Source organism: Polypterus senegalus, chromosome 3 (genome assembly GCF_016835505.1).
Source record: "Polypterus senegalus isolate Bchr_013 chromosome 3, ASM1683550v1, whole genome shotgun sequence".
In the NCBI taxonomy this organism is placed as follows: domain Eukaryota; kingdom Metazoa; phylum Chordata; class Cladistia; order Polypteriformes; family Polypteridae; genus Polypterus; species Polypterus senegalus.
In genome coordinates this window covers 93,504,872-93,528,219 of record NC_053156.1, presented here as the reverse complement: position 1 = coordinate 93,528,219, position 23,348 = coordinate 93,504,872, and the positions used below count along the sequence as shown (strand labels likewise).

Genomic DNA, 23,348 nt, shown 5'->3' with positions numbered 1-23,348 from the left:
GGATGCCAGGGGCGACGACCCGGCCGGGACGCCATGAAGGACCGGAACAGGGCGTGCGCCCACCTTGGACCACGTGGGGGCCGCCACCCTGGTGGTTTTGGGGGCCACGGGTAGAGGGCTTGGAAGCCCAATACTGTAGGGGCCCGTGGTCACCACCAGGGGGCGCCCCGAAGCCTTGGAGACCCTGGACCTCAGCACTTCCGCCACACCAGGAAGTGCTGGGGGGAAGAGAAGCAGGGACACCCGGAGTTCTTCCGGGAGTACAGCCGGCACTTGCGCCACACAGGGGCGTGTCGGTGGAAGTTTACCAGGAAGCACCTGGAGCACATCCGGGTGTGGATAAAAGGGGCCGCCTCCCTTCATTCGGGTGGAAGTAGGACAAAGCAGGAGAAGCAAGAGTGGAGGCGGCTCGAAGAAAGGCATAGTGTGTGGCCAGGACTTTGGGGGTTTGTGTGTGCACTTTTGAACACTGTAAATATTTGTAAATAAACGTGTGGTGGTAAAAAACAACATGTCTGCCTGTCTGTGCCCGGGTTCCGTTCACAATATTTTGAAATCACTTATCATTAGGTTATAAGTTGGCCTATTATGACTGAGCATGGGGTAAAACCAGTGATAAACTGATGTCCTGTTCACAATTGTTTTCAGTTTTTGTGCCCAGTTTATTTTGATTAATCTCTGGTTTTTTGAGAGTTTTTATTAGACAAAGCAGTTTAAGAAATGGCTGGATGGATGCAAGAATGAATGAAAAGCTTTTATTTTCTTGCTGGGTATATTTGGATAATTCAGACACATTATCTTAAAAACATTTTAATTTTGCCTTGCTTAAAAAGGAATGGGGGGCATTTTAAAATATTAATATAGTCAAAAACTTTCACTGAGTATATAATATTTAAAAGTAAGACAGTAGTTTTGCTGTAGAAAGAAACAAATAGTGAAGAAATCAGAAATACAAAAAAAAAAAAAAAATCTCATTGACTTCCTTGTTTCCTGTAAAACTTGATACCACAGAAGAGGAGTGTCTGCCAGTCAGTGAGCCCAGATTTCTCGATCGAGTCGAGTTGAGCCCACGATAAAGGGAGTGGCCATGGTGTGAATGTGACATTGTACCTGAAGGGACTGTGAAGTAAAGATAAGCAGATGGCTTTCTTGTCGATCCACTACATCTGCTTTAGCTGCTTGATTTCTGGAGCTGCCTTGTGTGACATGTCACAGTCATTTAATGGAGTAAAAGCATGGGGGGATATTATCATTGGTGGTCTTTTTCCCGTTCACGAGAAAGTTATTTATACTACAGGCCAAGAGAAACCCGAACCATTTGCCTGTGAGGCGTAAGTAATCTTATGAATTGTTTTGCAGGAATTGCTCCTTGGCTGTACCATGCAAAAATGAACTGCTTTAAGTTGTATTTATTTTTTGGTTTGGTTGTTTAAAAGCTCTTGTGTGAAACATGACTATTTTTTTACCAGCCTGTTGCAATCCTAAATAATAATCCTTCTTGTATTTCTTAGTCCGCTGCTGTGACCGAAATGAAAGGCATGTAAATCTTCGTTAATTAACAGGTTAATAATGACCTTTGTCTAAAATGAACTGTTACTTGGATATTGTTTGCAATAATTTTAACAAACCAAAGGTTTTATCTTTACCACCGTCTTCAATTTTGTTGCAGATTTGATATTGCTGGCTTTAGTGGTGTACTTTCAATGATTTATGCAATAGAGATGATAAACAACTCCAGTCTCCTAGGAGACATTCGGCTGGGCTATGAAATCCATGATACTTGTGCTGAAGTCACCACAGCTGTAAGAGCAACCATGAATTTTATTGCAAAGTCCAACTCTTCTACAGAGTGTTTAGAACCTGAATGTACCAACTCAGAATATATTCCAAAAGTTAAAGCTGTGGTAGGAGCGTCCTATTCTGAAAATTCAATGGCTGTTGCAAGAGTATTAAACTTACTTCTAATGCCTCAGGTGAGTTTCATGTTTTGTTTAGTTTGCAGTGAGAACATTTTACTTCTTACTTATTATTTGCTGTAACTCAAAATTATGTCTTTTAGGAGTTATGTTACAGTTTCTATTGTATTTGAGACTTTCACTTTTCTTAACTGGCTCACTCATCTATGTTCAAACCTGATAGATAAAGGTCATAGGTGTGAGTTTCAGAGTCAACCCCAGAAGCATGAGATACAAAGCAGGAATGAAAACTTGACAGAATGTCAACACTGGGTCAAACACGGGAAAATCAACACTTGTAGTACTACTTTGAGAACCTTAAGAATCCAACTTAAGAGCATTTTGAAAGAGTAATGTGAGAAAAGATTTAAGAGATAGGTTGGTCTGAAAGTCCTATTCTCATTAAAACATTTGTCATGTTCTTAATTTACTTAAACTGCAGGTCTTTCCTCTGGTGAAAAACCAGAGGGTCTTTGTGAAAAACCTGTGCAGACACATAATAAAAATGCATCACACCAGTAGTGACAATGCCAGGTTTTTGACCCAGTACTGTGAAGTTCTAAATAGAAGTGCTAAACATAGCCACAGCGATGCTTCCTTAATGCTATTATATATTCAAAAGTTGTCATTGTTTAATGTCTACAACGAGAAGGTAAACTTATAATAAATGTAATTATATATTTTTTACAAAATCCAACAATGAAACTCAGGCATCTTGCAAAACAAATTCTTCATATTCATCCCCATAACGATAATAGTATTCTGTATATCACACAAAGCCACAGCACTTTTCACGTTGAGGATGTCAGTTTGTCATGCTTCCCAAACTCGGTCCTAGGGACACACTGTGGCTGCAAGTTTTTGTTCCAACCAGCTTCTGTTTTTAATTGGACTCCTGAGCTAATTAAGTTAACTTTTGTTTCCCAAGTTCTGTGTTTTGGGAACAATACAGAAATTAGAAAACAATGTTTGGTAAAAAAAAAAAATGTATTAAAATGTACCAAGCAGTTATATGGGAATAATGTATTTTTTTTTTTCTTATTATCGATATTTTCATCTTGATTTTCATTCTACTTTTCCAGATGTTCTAATTGTTTAATGAATCCATTATTTACTAATTAGTGGGTTTGACGCTAAAGTAGTCGCAGCCTTTGTTTGCCTGGGTGTCTGCTCTGTTTGTTTTCAATTGTTATTAATAAGATACAACGAAGGGGGAAATCTGCACAGAGAATGGGCAAAATATAATGAAATCAACAAAAGAGGGTTAAGCATTTAAATCGATGGCAAAAGCAGAAATATTTATTAATGTCTTTAAATGTAAAAATCATGCTACTGTGCTTTTCTGAATGTAGAATAAGAGAAAACATACCAGCTAATGAAATGAGATCAGTGTTATCAGGAGTTGTCACTGATTATGAATCTGGTCAGAACAAAAACCTGCAGCCACAGTGTGCCTCCAGGACCGAGTTAAGAAATCACTGAAGTAGGTAATAACCATCCATCTTCTGAACTTGCATTTACCACTACATTGCGGTGGGAAGTCGGAGAGTATTTTGATTATACAAGTCCCTGGAGGGGATTTCAGTCCATTACAGGTCACACTCACATTTACTCCCACCGTGCCAATTTAGAGACATGACTGAAACTATCAGTATCCATTTGTGATATGGGATAAAATTGTAAAACCTAAAGGAAAACCTGCTTGCCCATGAAGAATGTAAAAACTCTGCCAGGATGGTATGCCTCAAACATTGTAGGACAGCAGCTGTGTATTTACAGAATATCTGTGCAAAATAACATCCATCCGGTCAGTTCATGAATCCACACATACATTATCAAAAAACCTTCATTCAGTTCAGGGCTTTTAGAGGTTCATGTCTATCCTGATGGCACTGGTCGCCAATCCAATAGGAAGCATCATAATATCACAGGGGATACTCAGTCATGCCCAAACACTAAAAATGTACCAATTAAGCTAACAAGCGTATCTTCAGAAATGAGAAGAAAATTGTAGTGCAAGCTCAACCGTGAGTGGAAGTCAAATTTAAAATTTCACGGAACTGTGAGGTAGCTGTATCACTGTATCAGTCCACAATAATGTAAATTTCAAAAAAGATTTTAAATCAGGTAGAAATTAATTTGACAACCAGATCTGTCACTGTCATTCTTGAAATCAAGTGTGCATTGCACTCCTTTTAATTATCTTTTGTTGTTCTTTATTTAGAGCTATTTATAGCAAGAAAAAAAGTTAAATTTAATGAAAAGGTCTGAGTACAACATAAAAATGCTCTGTTCAACTGGCTTCCTTTTCAGGGTTGGCTTATTCCTTGTGGTCAATGGTGTAGCTGTAGGCGCTGGTACTTCCAAAACACTGTTTTGGAAAAAGTGCTTTCAGAAATTGAATACATAAAAATAAAATGTATCCAAAAGAGGTTTGAATAATTACAAAAGTAGCATTTTACATATTTAAGCACCTCCTCTTGTTACTTTGATCATTTTAGGAATCATATTGTTTTGTTTTTTCTCATTTTTGTTTATGTACATACGAAAAGAATATCTTATGTTGCAGATTTTTAACTACTTGTGCATGTTTCATGATTTCTTAGGTTAGTTATTCATCATCTGCAGAAATACTAAGTGATAAATTGAGATTTCCTGCATTTTTAAGAACAGTGCCAAAAGACAGTTACCAAACAAGAGCGATTGCCAAACTGGTTAAAAGATCTGGCTGGAACTGGATTGGAACCATTGCGACCGATGATGACTATGGTCGGGCTGCTATAGACAGTTTTATTTCACAGGCTACAGAGCTTAACATTTGTATTGCATTTAAACAAATTATTCCTGCTTATTTGTCCGATAAGACAATAGACAAGCAGATAAATGAAACAATTAAAACTCTGTATAAAGAAACAAAAGTGAAGGTCATTGTTGTCTTTGCTAAACCTAAACATATGATTAAACTATTTTCATCTCTGGATAAAGCTGCAATGAGTAAAATTTGGATTGCAAGTGATAGTTGGTCTACATCCTCTGAAGTTGCCAACTTTCCTGGAATAAAAGATGTGAAAAATATAATTGGATTTATGTTTAAAGGAGGAAATCTAACATCATTTTCAAATTTTTTGAAAAATCTACCAACAAATGAGGAATACTTAAATAAAAATGTCTTTCTAAAGGAATTTAAGGATTTGCTCTCGAGTTGTTTAGCAAATTCAACCAACTCCTCAAATTGTTTGTTGAACTTTAAAGTTGGAGCTTCTGAAGATGAAAGGGATATCTTAATGAAAAATTTCCGTCCAGGAATTGCATACAGGACACAACTGGCTGTTGTTGCTATTGCTAATGGAATTCGTGATTTCTACACAACAGAAGAGTATCAGAATTCCACAGATTTTCCACCTTGGAAGGTATTTATTAACATTTAACTATTTCAAACTCCATCATTCTTTTTCTACCTCTTACAATTGTCCATCACAGCTTTAAGGCCTGTAGATCTCTACCATTTATATTCACCTTGTTATGCATATGATGGGTGCATTGCTTGTATCTCTCAATGTAAAATGTTAAGTCAATTGAATTTATCCATCAACTGGGCTCTAGAAAAGCTTTTCAAAGAAAATTGCTGTTTGCCCTAATGTTCCCACTGCATGCATCTGGAGCCTTCTTATCTACCATTTATATTTCAGTGAACAGTTTTTTTCTGGTTAAATTCAATTTATTCACGTATGTGGTGGCCACTTTATATACTACAGACTCAGACTGCTTTGACAGATTTACAGATATAATACAGTAATAGTGAATTACAGTACAAAACCTTACAACTTTGTCATAACCCAGTGTCCCTACCTTATGCTATAGTAGGAATGCAGGGACATGAAGTATTGTGACAGTCAGTGGAAGAATAAGGGAGCTTATCCAGCTGATATAACAAATAAAAGGGAGTATTTATTGAAAAAAAATGTTCCATAGAGAAAATATCAAAAAATGCACACAAACACTAATAATTATTTGAGATAAAAAACAAAGAAAAGACAATTACAGAAAATTACATGCACCAAAAACAAATTCCAGATGAAAAAATAAAATCAATCCCCTTTTTTAACCATCTTTGAAGAATCAGTCTTTAAGTAAAAATAATTCTTATCCTGCTTTGTCTGTCCCTGGCAAATAGGAATAACAGTCAATTCTCCTTCCTGTAAATCACCCTGGTCTGAACCGGGTCAGCCATCACCTGACTCGAACACTCCCCTCTCTCTCTATGTGACACACCTATCTCGACCAATTGGGTCACACACACGCCTTCGTTGCCAACACTCCTCAGCACCCGGCATCACGTTATGTCTCGTATACACTTGACCTTACCCTGCACCAACTCCCACACACCACGGTCGCACCAGAAGAACACCGATACGCAGTATGATGGGTAGGTGGTACGCATCTCCACCCGTGGGCACTTCGAATGGAAACATGCACCACCTGTCCAATCCAAGCCCCACAACTCACGGCAGCTCCACTTATCCACCCAGTGAACAAACTGGTCATTTTTTCTTTTTTTATAAGGGCAGTGCCTACAAAGAATTAATTACAAATGGAGCAAAGTGGTCTGAAATGATCACAAATTTGACACGTTTCCTCATAAACTTATAAAAGACATACAGTATACTGTACCAAGTAAAAAAAGAAAAAAGAAGAAATTCCCATTCATTTAATATTAATAAATAAAAATAAATTCATACAAATAAAAATTTCCATTAACTTGATATATTTCTTTTTGACAACAGAGGAGAGAAAAATAAAAAATTTCAGGTCTCGGACAAAAGAAAACCCCTATTCGTTATGTGTGCCTACCTTTAAATAGTTTTTTTCTGAGTTAATTTATTGTTTTTGGTGATTTAGTTATAGTTGTTGCTTTCTAGCTTAAAGAAAAATCATAGCAATTTTTATTTTTATTATTTCTCTTTTATATTAATTTACTTTTTTTGTATTCATTCATTTTGGAAGGTAGTGCTATATTTTTATTTTTGTTTAAGTCTATTGATGCCATTTTGTTCATTCATCATGAGTTCTCTTGTTCAGACCCTGTTTCAAGTTACCAGGATGGTGAAGTTTCCTGCATTGTGATGTCTGACATCATCTGTGTGATGGTTTAAATGCAGTACAAGCGAGACACTTCACTCATCATTCATGATTTCGATAATAGATGACAACACACCTGTGTCTTTCGTAGTGTTTCTCGTTGTGAACTCTTTTTCTTTTTCAAATCTGATTACTAGTAAACGTTCTTGTTGTTTTGTGATAATGTACTTTTTTACTCTTGGTTATGAACCCTTAAATCAAACTGAGTTTGATTCATTTCCTAGTCTCATTTGTTCTGCTGACAGTACACTGATGGGGGTCCACTGTCTCTTATAACTGTTACAGCGACCTATTCTAACTTGCTGTCCAACTCCTTTTGGGAATTTTATATGTCATTGACTACAAAGTGTAGTACTGTTGTAAAATTTGGTTCTAAAGATCATAGTGAATCTCATTCTTTTTCAACTTTATAAAGATTGCCTTTTGATTAAAAACAAAAAAAAATGTCCATGAAACCTGCCAGGTATACCACATGAAAGACTAAAATGCAACATTATACATGGATTGTGCTTGTGATGATTTACTTTATCATAATTACATCCACATATATTTGATACTTGGAGTTGGCCGCGAAACTATTAAATTAAATTCTGAACTAAATGGGTTTCTCACTGAGGACATTAAAAGCAAGTGAATCAGTCTTTTATATCAGTATAATCAAAAAGAGTAACAAACCTTCTGATGAAATTGCAGTTTTTTTATTAGGGTTAGGGTGGATTTTGCTTGTTTGATCTGTTTTTAAAAAACATTTTACAGAAATTAAAGCTGTAATCCAGCGTTTCTCAACCTTTAAGTATTTGTGACTCGAGTTTTCATAACAGTTTTAATCACGCCCCCCCCTAACATTTTTTTGAAATGTAGATGCATATTTTATTACACCTACTTAACTTTTATTGACATTTATCTAACTCTATATTTATTGTTCTAGTATCAGAATATAGTTTAAGTTAATTTGTTTTGGTTTCAACAGATGTTTTTTTTCATATTTTTGATTCTTGTTTTCTTTTTTTCACATCTTTGTGCCCCCCTTTTTGTTACTTCGCGCCCCCCTAGGGAGGCCCGCCCCACAGGTTGAGAACCACTACTGTAATCTGATTAGGGTGTAGCATGTCCACAGTTAATATTTGCAGGCAGCACTTATGAACAGTGCTGTAATCCTCTCAGTGCTGTAACACACTCCAACTCCTGCAAACAGGCTCTCTTAGATGAGAGAGGCCTGTTATTCCACATTTAAGAACACACTGCAAAGTTTCTACCAGAAGTATAAATGTTGTGCATACTTTTTGTGCCATTTAATCAGATGACATTATTTTTCTACTGCTTTATGTATTTATCTGATGTGCTATAAAAACACATGACTTACGTTTCAGCTGTGCTCACTAAGTAGTGCTATGCATCTTGCAGTTTTGAAGAGAACTACATAACTGTGGTGAGATAAAACCAAAGCTCGTGTCAAATCTACACTGTAAATCAGGCTGTCAGGGATCACATTTATTACAACATGGAGCATGGTGACAGGCTCTAGAGCATGTAAATCCTTTTTAGATGTGAATATTATGGATGACCAAGGGCAACGGGTACCCACTTTTATAATAATTAAAATATAACTTTGACTATCCCAAATAATGTCAACTCTGTGGTGTTTTGGCAATGTTTTAATGTTGTGCTCCCCATGGAAGAGTAAAATAAATAAATAAAAAGAAGTAAATTATTTCATTAAAGGCGATGTTTTTAATTCAGGGTCTTGGGAAGTGACTATTACCCCCTATACCTGCTGTGTGCCAAACTGCAAACCTACAAGTTTATATTGCTCATTAAAATAACTTGCTTATTTTGGACATAAATAGTCATAAAGCTTGGCTCAGGAGTCATATTAGAGGCAATTTCAGTCCAAGGTTGGTAAACAATATGTTGTAAATAAACTGCTGGCTTGCTAAGTACCTTTTCTGCTGATTCTCATAAAAGTCTATATCATCGATCTGTGTTCTGTAAACATATTAGAGATTTCTTAGACGTTCACCCAAGGTCCTTATATCTTTCTGTAATCTGACACATCTTGCCATGCTGATAGACTGCAGTAAGTGTACAGGAGCAGAATGATGGGAGGGGTCAGAATATAAAATGGGAGCACAATCTATAGGACAGACTGGAATAATTTACCATTTATAACTGTGGGAAAGTCATTTTATTAAGTATTTAAGTGCTTCAGTTCAATATAGTCATCTCTAATGGGTATGAATTATTGCTTGTCTTTTTGAATGTGTAGCTCTCCTTTATGGCTTTATAAAACTTGATCTATGTTTACCTCTCTACCAGTATTATGGTCATCAACTTCTGATGCTGTTTCTGCCCATGAGTGAATTAAAGATGTCACCGTGCCTCTAAATTATTTATCAAAGTCTTGGTTAATGTCTACTCTTTGACCATTTTGTTCCTAATAATAATACGAGGACAGATCAAGACTCACTCCCAGCTTAGTACAAAATATTTCCAAAGCAGCAAAACAAATCAGAAACAATTGTCTTCAAGAAGCTGTGAAGATACGCAAATTCCTTAATGAAAATAATTGACAAAATCTTTGGTGGAGGCACGTTTTCTAATAGGAACACGCTTTGCTTTTTAAAAATTACTATTACCATTACTAAAATGACTGTATTCTGTTGAGAAGAGGGCATCTCTGTGATAAAATCTTAACAAATCTCCTTCTATGGTTAAGCAGAACCTTACTGGTAAGCAACCTATTGATAAGCCACTATGGGGCACGTTGTACACACAATTTTTGTAAGCTAAGCCATAATATCTCTAACAACAACAACATTTATTTATATAGCACATTTTCATACAAAAAGTAGCTCAAAGTGCTTTACATACTGAAGAAAAGAAAAATAAAAGACAAAATAAGAAATTAAAATAAGACATTAGTTATAATAGAAAAGGAGTAAGGTCCGATGGCCAGGGTGGACAGAAAAACAGAAAAAAAAACTTCAGACAGCTGGAGGAAAAATAATATAAAATCTGCAGGGGTTCCAGGCCACAGGACCGCCCAGTCCCCTCTGGGCATTGTACCTAACATAAATGAAATAGTCCTCTTTGTAGTTAGGGTTCTCACGGAGTCACTTGATGTTGATGGTCATACAGACTTCTGGCTTTTAATCATTGTTGGAATATCATGGTGCTTTGAGTAGATGGTGGTGGAAAAGGATACCGGAAAAGGAAACAGAAAAGAGAGTAGGGGTTAGTACAGATTTTAGAGCCACCATGAATAGTTATTATAATGAACTGGAGATATAGAGTATCAGGATTTTGATTACAGTGAAATTATGAGAAATTATGAGAAAGCCATGTTAAAATAATGTGTTTTCAGCAGTTTTTTTGAAGTGCTCCACCATATCAGCCTGGCGAATTCCTATTGGCAGGCTATTCCAGATTTTAGGTGCATAACAGCAGAAGGCCGCCTCACCACTTCTTTTAAGGTTTGTTCTTGGAATTCTAAGGAGACACTCATTTGAGGATCTGAGGTTACGATTTGGAATATAAGGTGTCAGACATTCCGATATATAAGATGGGGCTTAGATTATTTAAGGCTTTATAAACCATAAGCAGAATTTTAAAGTCAATCCTGAATGACACAGGTAACCAGTGTAGTGACATCAAAACTGGAGAAATGTGCTCGGATTTTCTTTTCCTAGTTAGGATTCTAGCAGCTGCATTCAGCACTAGTTGTAAACGATTTATGTCTTTTTTGGGTAGTCCTGAGAGGAGTGCGTTACAGTAATCTAGTCGACTGAAAACAAACGCGTGATCTAATTTCTCAGCATCTTTCAGTGATATAAGAGGTCTAACTTTTGCTATGTTTCTTAAGTGAAAAAATGCTGTCCTAGTGATCTGATTAATATGCGATTTAAAATTCAGATTACAGTCAACAATTACCCCTAAGCTTTTTACCTCCGTCTTGACTTTTAATCCTAATGTATCCAGTTTATTTCTAATAGCCTCATTGTATCCATTATTGCCAATCACTAAGATTTCAGTTTTCTCTTTATTTAACTTGAGAAAGTTACTATTCATCCATTCTGAGATACAAGTCAGACATTGTGTTAGTGAATCAAGGGAATCGGGGTCATCAGGTGCTATTGATAAATACAGCTGTGTGTCATCATAGCTGTGATAGCTCACGTTGTGCCCTGAGATAATCTGACCTAATGGAAGCATGTAGATTGAGAAGAGCAGCGGACCCAGGATAGAGCCTTGTGGAACACCATATCGGATATCATGTGTCTTTGAGTTGTAATTACCACAACTAACAAAGAATTTTCTCCCTGCCAGGTAGGATTCAAACCAATTTAAGACACTGCCAGAGTGGCCCACCCATTGACTAAGGCGATTTCTAAGAATATTATGATCAATGGTGTCAAATGCGGCACTCAGATCTAAGAGGACGAGAACAGATAAATGGCCTCTGTCTGCATTCACCCACAAATCATTTACTACTTTAACGAGTGCAGTTTCTGTGCTGTGATTTGTTCTAAAACCCGACTGAAATTTATCAAGAATAGCATGTTTATTGAAGTGGTCATTTAACTGCATAATGACTGCCTTCTCCAGAATTTTACTTAAGAAAGGCAGGTTAGAGATGGGTCTAAAATTTTCAAGAGCTGAGGGTTGAGATTATGTTTCTTAAGTAGGGGTTTAACTACAGCAGTCTTAAGACAGTCTGGGAAGACCCTCGTATCTAATGACAAATTTACTATGTCAAGAACATTATCAATTAGCACTCCCGATACTTCTTTGAAAAAATGTGTTGGTATTGGGTCAAGGACGCAGGTGGAGGGTTTTAATTGAGATATTATTTTTTGTAAATCAGGTAAATCTATCCTAGTGAAAGAGTTTAATTTGTTTATAACGGAATGCTGGGGTTTAGGAGGATCCTTAGTGTTGGGGAGATATTCTATGTTATTTCTAATATCATTAATTTTTTGCTTGAAAAATACAGCAAAACCTCACAGGTTTTACTGGAAGTACTTAGGAGGCATTCCTTTGAGTTACCTGGGTTTAGCAGACGATCAATCGTCGAGAATAAGACTCTGGGATTACTAGCATTGTTATTTATAATCTTAGAGAAATAGCAGCGCCTCTCAAGACGGACAGTGTTATTGTATTCTGTTATTTTAACTTTTAATATTTCATAGTGGATAGTTAGTTTAGTCTTCCTTCATTTACGCTCAGCTCTACGGCATGTTCTCTTTAAATCCAACACTCTTTGGGTCTTCCATGGTATAACAATGCTAGAAGATTTTTTAACTGTCTTTTCAGGTGCATCTATGTCAACAGCAGCTCTCACTTTAGTATTAAATCTTTCCACCTTACTATTTACATTATCCTCTCTATTATAGTTGGCACTATAAACGGACTGATTGCTTAGAATGTTTGTAAGTTTTAAAGCTGCTGCTGAGTCAAAGAAGCGTTTTTTAACAATATGCTTCTTATGGGTGTTTTCTATCATTATTTCTATATTAAAAAGTAGAAGAAAATGGTCTGATAGACCAATATTAATGACCTGCTTTATATCAGCTTTAAGTCCTTTAGTAATTACTAAGTCTAATGTACTGCGGTGGGTTGGCACCCTGCCCAGGATTGGTTCCTGCCTTGTGCCCTGTGTTGGCTGGAATTGGCTCCAGCAGACCCCCGTGACCCTGTATTTGGATTCAGCGGGTTGGAAAATGGATGGATGGAAGTCTAATGTATGACCTGCTTTATGTGTAGGCTGATTAACTAGCTGTCTCAAATCAAAAGATTCCAGGAGGTTCATAAATCCTTTTACTTTTAGGTCACACTGATTATCTATATGAAAATTAAAGTCGCCAACTATTAGGAGTGTGCCATAGTTCGTAATTAAAATTGACATTAAGTCAGAGAATTCCTCAAAAAAAGACGCGTTGAATTTTGGAGGTCTATACACGGATAATACTAGAACTTGAGAGTCTCCCTGGATAACAACGGCGAGATACTCAAAGGACTTGAACTTACCAGAACTGACATCTTTTCTCTAAGTAGAGAAGGCCACCATAAGTGTCTTCAGAGAACCTCTTTAGTTCTGTTGTCAAGAGGTAATCATTTGTACACTCCAGCATACTCTGCCTAAATGTTTTAGGAACAATGCAATACCTTTCAGGGTTTCTGGTAGAGATGTTGAAGTCTGGAAAGGTACAACTAGGAGATGAATTGTCTGTTCAGCATTAACACAGGTAATGAATCTTTCATAAGGAAGTTTAACTTCAGGCTCAACATACTGATCATCCGAGTCAAATTGTCTTGACAAGTCTTTTTCTATTTGAGTTTTAACCCAGAAAAATGCTTAATGATGAAGTTAAAGTGGCTCAAAAAATGAAAATGAACCCATAATGCTAGACATACGTTACTTAACGTAAATTTTGCATATTCAACCTTGCTCATATTCATACAGATGTCTTCCATCCATCCATTTTCCAACCCGCTGAATCCAAACACAGGATCACAGGGGTCTGCTGGAGCCCATCCCAGCCAACACAGGACACAAGGCAGGAACCAATCCTGGGCAGGGTGCCAGCCCACCGCAGGACACACATAAACACACACTAGGGCCAATTTAGAATCGTCAATCCACCTAACCAGCATGTCTTTGGACTGTGGGAGGAAACCGGAGCGCCCAGAGGAAGCCCACGCAGACACAGGGAGAACTTGCAAACTCCACGCAGGGAGGACCTGGGAAGCGAACCTGGGTCTCCTAACTGCGAGCCAGCAGCGCTACCACTGCGCCACCCTACAGATGTCTTTATGATGAAAATTAAGCTATCCATGTTGTGGCAACTAGAGAAAAACCTGAGCCCCAAACACCAGACACAACTCAGCCGAACACAGATTCATGGTTATGTAAAGAGTTATTTATTTTACAAAATCACATCCAGAGGGTTAAAGCCGGTCCAGCACCATATAATATTCAAAACAGCACCTCTGTCTCTTTCTCCTCCTAGTCTGAAAATCATTGTCCATTGCCTCCCGACTGTGACTCTCTGATGCAGAGGAGGAGGCTTCTTTAATGCCAGGCCTGAGAGTACTTCTGGTGTCTTGCACTGCATGTCAGAAGCATTTCTGGGTCAGACAGAACCCCCCCAAAGTGGCGGTAGTGTTTTCCTGCAGTTCTATCTGGTGGCACCCAAGGATCCCAACAGGGCTTACCATCAGGGCTAGAGCTCCTAATATGCCATGCAGTTTATGTGTTTAAATCAGTAAGTTATGGGTTTGATAAAGAGGAACCTGGAGTTTTGGTACAGCCAGCGTTGCTTTCTTGGCTTCAGTTTACTTCTTGTTTAGTCATTTGCTTTTTGCTATTTCAATATAAGTTTTCATATTCTTTAACTGTGGTGGTTTGGTGTCCTGTGCTAGCTGGGGAGGCTCCAGTCCACCCCCACAACCCAGGTCAGGATTAATTGGGATAGATAATGACAGGACATATTCTGTTATTAACTCTGTCTTGGATTTGGTTTTGTCTTTACATTTAAGTTACAATATTATTTATGTATATATTTATAATATATATATATAAATACATTTTTTATATAATATATATTCTAAAAGAATCAGTCACAACACACAAAAAATGTTTGTGGCAGCCACCCATATATTGTCCCTGGGTGCAATCAGGTAATAGTAAAATATAGTAATTACCTCCACTTGGTTGACTCAGCTTCATCCTACTCGCATGTGTGGCCATATATATATATATATATACATACTCAGCAAAAAAAGAAACGTCCCTTTTTCAGGACTGTGTATTTCAACAATAATGTTTTAAAAATCCAAATAACTTTACAGATCTTCATTGTAAAGGGTTTAAACAATGTTTTCCATGCATGTTCAATTAACCATAATCAATTAATTAACATGCACCTGTGGAATGGTCGTTACAGAAAGTAGGCATTTAAGGTCACAGTTCTAAAAACGCAGGACACTAAAGAGACTTGTCTACCGACTGTGAAAAACACCCAAAGAAAGATGCCCAGGGTCCCTGCTCATCTGCGTGAACGTACATTAGGCATGCTGCAGGGAGGCATGAGGACTGCTGATATGGCTAGGGCAATAAATTGCCATGTCCGCACTGTGAGATACCTAAGACAGCGCTACAGGGAGACAGGAAGGACAGCTGATCATCCTCGCAGTGGAAGAGCCCGGATCTCAATCCCATTGAGCACGTCTGGGACCTGTTGGATCGCAGGGTGAGGGCTAGGGCCATTCCCCCCAGAAATGTCCAGGAACTTGCAGGTGCTTTGGTGGAAGAGAGGGGTAACATCTCACAGCAAGAACTGACAAATCTGGTCCAGTCCATGAGGAGGAGATGCACTGCAGTACTTCAAGCAGCTGGTGGCCACACCAGATACTGACTGGTACTTTTGATTTTGACCTCGCACACTAGCTCAGGTTCCTTCCCTTCAGAGAGGTGACATTCCACGTCCCAAGAGCCAGTTTCTGTAGCCGAGGATCAGACCGCCAAGGTCCCCGCCTTCGGCCACCACCCAACTCACATTGCACCCAACCTCCTTGGCCCCTCCCATAGGTGGTGAGCCCATGGGGAGGAGGACCCACGTTACCTCTTCGGGCTGTGCCCGCCGAGCCCCATGGGTGCAGGTCCGCCACCAGGCGCCGCCATCGAGCCCCACCTCCAGGCCTGGCTCCAGAGGGGGGCCCCGGTGACCCAGCGTCCGGGCAAGGGAAAACGTCGTCCACAGTTTTTATTTTTCATTGGAGATTTATTGAACCGCTCTTTGTCTCATCCCTCACCCAGGACCAGTTTGCCTTGGGTGACCCTACCAGGGGCATAAAGCCCCAGACAACATAGCTCCTAGGATCATTGGGACACGCAAACCCCTCCACCACGATAAGGTGACGGTTCAAGGAGGAGAGTCAGACTCACCTCGACGCACAGCTTGGACTCTGGAACCAATCTCCTTGAGAGGGGCTGGACTCTCTACCACTCTGGAGTTGCCCCGGAGAGAGGTGCCGAGCCGGTGTGGGCATACTTATTGCCCCCCGACTCGAAGCCTGTGCATTGGGGTTTACCCCGTGGACGAGGGTGGCCTCCCTCCGCCGGGTGGGGGAAGGGTCCTGACTGTTGTTTGTGCGTATGCCGAACAGCAGTTTGGGGTATCCTCCCTTTTGGAGTCTCTGGAGGGTTGCTAGAGGGCATACCTTCTGGGATTCCCTCGTTTTGCTGGGAGACTTCAATGCTCACGTGGGCAATGACAGTGAGACCTGGAAGGGCGTGATTGGGAGGAATGGCCCCCCCGATCTGAACCCGAGCGTGTTTTGTTATTGGACTTCTGTGCTCGTCACGGATTGTCCATAACGAACACCATGTTCAAGCATAAGGGTGTTCATATGCGCACCTAGGCCTCAGGTCGATGATCGACTTTGTGGTCGTGTCGTCGGACTTGCGGCCATATGTCTTGGACACTCGGGTGAAGAGAGGGGCAGAGCTGTCAACTGATCACCACCTGGTGGTGAGTTGGCTTCGATGGTGGGGGAAGATGCCGGTCAGACCTGGTAGGCCCAAACGTGTTGTGAGGGTCTGCTGGGAACGGCTGGCAGAGTCCCCTGTCAGAAGTAGCTTCAACTCCCACCTCCAGCAGAACTTCAACCACGTCCCGAGGGAGGTGGGGGACATTGAGTCCGAATGGGCCATGTTCCGTGCCTCTATTGTTGAGGCAGCTGACCGGAGCTGTGGCCGCAAGCTGGTCGGTGCCTGTCGTGGCGGCAATCCCGAACCCATTGGTGGACACCGGCGGTAAGGGATGCCGTCAAGCTGAAGAAGGAGTCCTATAGGACATTTTTGTCCTGTGGGTCTCTGGAGGCAGCTGATAGGTACCGCAGGCCAAGCGAACGCTGCTTCGTTGTTGCTGAGGCAAAAACTTGGGCATGGGAGGAGTTTGGAGAGGCCATGGAGAATGACTTCGGACGGCCGAGGAGATTCTGGTCCACCGTCCGCGCCTCAGGAGGGGAAGCAGTACAGTGTCAACACCGTATATAGTGGGGATGGTGCTGCTGACCTCACTCGGACGCTAGGGTCGGTGGGAGGAGTACTTCAAGACCTCCTCAATCCCACTAACATGCCTTCCACGAGGAAGCAGAGCCTGGGGACTCTGAGGTGGGCTCTCCCATCTCTGGGACTGAAGTCACCGAGGTGGTCAAAAAAGTCCTTGGTGGCAGGGCCCCGGGGGTGGATATATATATATATGTATATATATATATATATATATATATATGTATATATATATATATATATACACACACACACACACACAGTACAGGCCAAAAGTTTGGACACACCTTCTCATTCAATGTGTTTTCTTTATTTTCATGACCATTTACATTGGTAGATTCTCACTGAAGGCATCAAAACTATGAATGAACACATGTGGAGTTATGTACTTAACAAAAAAAGGTGAAATAACTGAAAACCTGTTTTATATTCTAGTTTCTTCAAAATAGCCACCCTTTGCTCTGATTACTGCTTTGCACACTCTTGGCATTCTCTCGATGAGCTTCAACAGGTAGTCACCTGACTTTTGTGGTGGTGAGGCCTGCTACCTCACAGCTTCTGGAGACTGCCTTCAAATCATGCTTTGTGAATAGTTTGGACATTCTTCTCATGCCTGTGTGAATTTTCTCTGTCAACTCTGGTTTACTCATGTCCAAAAAATTTCAGGTGAGGTTGACTAAACAGGTGTGGTTTGTGTGGGTCTATGCCAATGTGGACAGTCCAGTTTCTTACCATACAACCAGTAATATCAGAACTGGCAGCTGTAACTGTTGCCATGGATTAAGCAGGTTAGAAAATGGAATGAATAAATAATGTTAAAAATGTGTTCCCTTTGAGGTATTCTTTAATGGTGAATGATATACAATGCTTCTTGAATGTTTTTATGATGTCGAGTTAGCACTATATTCCTTAAACTGTGGTTGCCCAATTAAAGCTCAGCACTCCACTATGCCCATAATCCCAGAGAAGTTTTAGAAGCCATTATGCCCTTGCAACATATTATCACCACTCTGAAATAAGAAGATATAAATGTATTACTGACGTTCCAGGTATAACACAACATTGTACATTTGTTGTATAAATATGATCTGTTAGCAAATGTCAGTTCCCTGCTTCTTATTACAAAAATCAGGCATTGAGTTTTAGCTGCCTTTTCTGTGGCTGCACTAATATCATTAACTACACTCTGAAAATACTGTATTTCATCTACAGTTTCAAAGTGAATCATAACAAATAGTTTTGACTGACCATAGTGCTATTGAAAGTGTGCTACTTTCACATTTATTCTGTCAGCTTTGCTAGTGTAATTAATATTTGTGTTTTGCATAAAACATTAAGACATTGTTAGTTTAAACCTTATTGGGTGCAATTATTTCAATCTTTGATATATGCAATAATTAGATCAGAAATCTCTGAATTCAAATCCTGAGTAAAACACATCAGAGGTTTACTATTTTTACAATTTTGCATTTACAGATAATTAACTGTAACTATGTGCAGGCACACTACCTTTCATGGCTGCATTTATTAATGCATTTTACATTTTGAACAAGTGATAAGAAAAAAAACCTTCAAAATATATATGGTAAGAAAAACAATAAAAGCAGGAACAAAACAATGTAATCTAAAGGAAAGAAGGAAATAGAATTAAGCTTTTCCTGCAAAAAGAAGCTGTTTACAGGCAAGTCACAGTAACCAGTGCATTATTATATGCTGAAGGTGGGGGTTTCCCCTGGATGGCCACACAAAAATGTGTAATACAATACTCAAAACAAAACGTAAGTAAAACCACTTATACCATGAATAGACACAAGTAGCGAAAACAATTTAAAACAATTCTGGAAGTGTACTTTAATGTTGCTATCAGTCTTAATAATTATTATCTTGGATTTCAATAATAATTATCATTATCTTCATTAGTTGATTTTCTGGGTGAGGGATGTAGAAGTGGATAAGGAGCTAAACACACTTGGCCACCCAGTTCTTTTAAACAGTTTTCTATTCCTTCTGAGTAGTTCTCAGATAATATTGGAAACTGCCTCAATATTATTATGTTTATAAGCTACTGGCATTACATGGTGAAAACAAATGTATAATATATGAAAAACATAATTGGGAGGTGGTATGAGGGCATCTTAAGTACAAACCCAAACTACTGCCATCAAATTATCTTATTGTAGATCTCCTTAGAATTTCATAAAGGGTGATTCCAGTAGCCTTGTGCAGGAGCCTCATGATCTTATTCTTTTAGTCACAGAACTTGGGTGATAATGTATGCTGACCTGTAAAGTGAAAACTTTGTCTGAAGACTTATCTGATGCAGCACTGATTCCTTGTGTAATATTATGATTAGTTCTATCCTTACTTGTAAACAAAATGTTGATTTACCTAAAAGCCTCCATCTTCGCCTGTAGGGAAGAAGCAACTGTTTTCAGTAGATGATTATGACCTCCTATTTGGATGTGCTAATTCTCAATACTCCTTAAAACTATGTAGTCTGGGGATATGTGCTCTTAGTAGAGTTATCTATGATTATTAGTCTAACGAAAGTTATCAGATCAACCAGAATCCAATATTATGACCCTCCAAAAATAAATCTAAATGATACTTGCCCAAAGCAGGGACACCATAAAGCATTCCTACAGCCCAGCCATGAGATGTTGATTGAGAATGACTGCTGGTTCTCCCATGTACCATTCTAGGGGCCCAAGTGGTAAAAACTGTGTAGACATTTAGCTGCAGTACTATTTGAGAGACAAGCATTAGTGGGAAGAATTCTGAAGAATACTTGACCTTAGTAATGGAAACTGCCCCAATATTATTATTATTATTATTATGTTTAGAAACTACTGGCATTACATGGTGAAAACAAATGTATAATATATGAAAAATGTAAACAATATTAAAAAATGTTCTTTTACTCTATATTTCTCACCCACTTGTATTTTCTGAATTTTCATTAGATTATGTGCTTAGTTTTGATTCATGTTAAAACTGAGCAAATGCAGAACGACCAATTAGTCCCATGTATCAGAATAGCATTTTCTACAGCAAATGTGTTTGCAATTCAAACATTACTTCTCAAACCTGTTATGTGTCTCCTACCCAGAGGTGGGTAGTAACAAGTTATATTTACTCCATTACATTTACTTGAGTAACTTTTTTTTTAAAATTACACTTCTAAGAGTAGTTTTACTGCACCATACATTTTACTTTTATTTGAGTACATTTGTGAAGAAGAAACTCTGCTCTTCCTCCGCTACATTGGGCAACACTCGACTTGTTACATTCAATCATCTACACATTAGATACGCTATATTTTTGCCAGATTCACCAATCAGATGTACCAACAATGAACACATGACTATGTTTCACCAATGAGACGTAAACATGCCCTCACATGGCCACACACAAACTGTGGTGGCATAGCAGCACAAACTCCTCACAGACAGCAGACAGGGAAAGAAACAATGCATGAAAAATGGCAGAGGCAACTGTCTCAAATGTTACATCTGAAGAGGACAAGGATGAACACCCCTGGCCTCAAATAAAAAGCATGTTTCACTTACACAGTGCAAAAGAACATCTATATAATGCAATGTCTTCTGTGTCTGCCAAAACCTGAGGAAACATGTCGTGGTAAGTTTTACATAATTTCATTTTTTGCTGTTGTTATTTTCTATCAGCTGTGCTATTTGGAGGATAAGTGAATATACAGTATTATACTGTCAGTGTAGTAGTTTGCACTGTTCAGACATACATGTTACCTACTAGCTTTGTTGTGAAAAACTGAGATTTGAAACTTTGTGTTATTTGTGCATCTTTATTTTGTAAAGATGTTATTTATTTTTATTCATTTTTTATTATATGGAAAAAGCAGAATTTGCACATTTTTATATTTTTTGTCTATCTTATTACAACATTTCTAAAAAATAAATCATTTATTATGATCAAACAGTTACTCCGTACTTGAGTAGCCTTTTCACCAAATACTTTTTTACTCTTACCTGAGTCATTTTTTTGATTTTTACTTCTACTTGAATAATATTATTTTCAAGGAACGCTACTCTTACAATTTTTTTTTTTTTTTACTCGTACAATTTTTGGCTACTCTACCCACCTTTGCTCCTACTTCATTTTTCCCCCATTGAGAAGCAATAATAAAATATTTGACAACTTTTAAACATATTACTTTATAAATGACGGATCAAAATGTTTTGATAAATAAGCATGTAAAGAAATGAAATGTTCAAAAAGTCATCTCTTGAAATTTTAAAATCTATTCCTCACACCATTCATTTTATTTTATTCAGTTGCTGGAAAGTGTCAAAAACGTTACGTTTACATACGAAGGGCAAAACATCAGTTTTGATTCTCATGGAGACACCAACCTTGGCTATCAGATTGTCATGTGGAAAACCAGGAATGAGACATTGAATCTTCAAAATGTTGTGGCTGAATATGATATTGAAAATGATGCCTTCATTTTTAATAGCAACGAAACAGAGGAACAGATTGATAGCCTAAAGGTAGGTTACTGTGCATTACATCTAATGTTTTAGAAGTTCCTCTTATAGACTCTATGTATCTGAGTGACACAATGGACTTTAATTATTCCCCTCTTTAAAAAAATGTTTATCTGACAATTGTTTTTAAAAGGTTCCATGAGGCTAATGAGCTTTAATGTATGGGCAGTTTTGTAAATTACAAATGTTCAGCAAACCTGTATATTCCCCTGGGTAAATATTCAGTTGTGTATCATTCAAAATGCACTTCTCATCTTTAATGTCATACAGCAAGAGTTCCTAAAATTAGCATTTTCTCGTAACTTTGCAAGCAGTGGCATTGCTAGACAGAACAACAGGCTTCAAAAAAAGATCAAGAAAAATCGACAGCCTGTTGCATGCTCAGTGTTAACATCTCCAATGACCATCTATACACCAAACATCAAGAAGTGAGTCTTTAAGAAGAGGGGGAGACGTCAGGTGAAAGGTCCGACAAAACTTAACAAACTGAAGAGAAGTTCTCATATCAATATGCATTAACACAGGACATTTAAACACAATATCGTTGTGGGGTATATAGTTGAGTTGTGTTTAGTATTTATTTTATCCAGCCACTTCTTTATGAATCAACTAACAACAGTCCAATGTCACAAAAAAAACCTTCATTATATTCAGGTACAAAGCAGAATCCATTCCTAAATGCAATATCTTTCTATCACAAGGCACCCTTGGGCACATACTGGCACACCTTTTACAGTGTAGCAGCCTAACATAGACGTCGCTGTGAGGAAAACGGGATACTAATATCGAACCCTATGCCAACACTGGAATATTGTGCTAGCTCCATACAAACAGAGATTTGAGTCAAGGATTCTGGAGGTAGGAGGCAGTAGTATGAACCACAATGCCACTGATTTACCATTTGACATCTCGTAGATTCTTTTCATCATCCTGGTATTGTTCAATACTTTTTCATATGTTGTAGGAATATGACTGCATTGAATTTACAGTATACACAGTAGTTCAATTACTTTGTCTTAAGTGTATTATGTTCAAAAAGTTTCTTTTTGTCCCCATAGAGTATTGTCTCAAAATGCTCAGACACCTGCAACAAAGGACAGTTTAAGAAAACAGCAGAAGGACAGCATACCTGTTGTTATGAATGTATCAACTGTACAGAGAATCAATATTCCAACAATACAGGTAAATAGCAGATTTTACATAAATACATTAGAAAAGTTAAGACTTCAACAGGACATTCAATGCAGTATTGCTGATCTTAAGTAAGTGTCCAAAGTAAAATTAAGCTGATTTAAAAAAAAAATTCAAAATGTTACTAACAGGTAGTGATGAGCTACAAGTTTCAGTTTGCATACAGTTTTGCAAATGCATACAGTTTTTCACTGGTGATTTCACAATTGTAAAATTCAAGACTCACTTAAAGAGTTCTTTGGAGGCTTTAAGGGTTTGGGGTATTTTTTTCAGGGTGAAAACAAGGAATATTTATCCCTCTTGTTCATACCTGAGGAGGAGCATGTTTTTTATAAAAACTGTGACACTGCATTTTTTTCACACAAACACACACATCAAGCACATCATTTTTTTACATTACTGTGTTTTCTCCACAGGAAGCACTTCACACACCTTCACCTGTGTTTTATCTTGGTAGAGTAATAT

General features: G+C 38.3%; 1 protein-coding gene across 1 annotated transcript in view; it reads left to right on the top strand.

Annotated features, from left to right (window-relative positions):
- The first annotated feature begins 1,098 nt into the window (after positions 1-1,098).
- The window catches only part of gprc6a (G protein-coupled receptor, class C, group 6, member A), a 31,614-nt gene continuing 9,364 nt past the window's right edge, over positions 1,099-23,348 (top strand). The window contains exons 1-5 of the mRNA XM_039747622.1: positions 1,099-1,331; positions 1,670-1,973; positions 4,562-5,365; positions 21,480-21,695; positions 22,751-22,874. Coding sequence (XP_039603556.1) covers positions 1,141-1,331; positions 1,670-1,973; positions 4,562-5,365; positions 21,480-21,695; positions 22,751-22,874 — 1,639 coding nt within the window. The 5' untranslated portion in view covers positions 1,099-1,140. The remainder of the gene's footprint in view (positions 1,332-1,669; positions 1,974-4,561; positions 5,366-21,479; positions 21,696-22,750; positions 22,875-23,348) is intronic.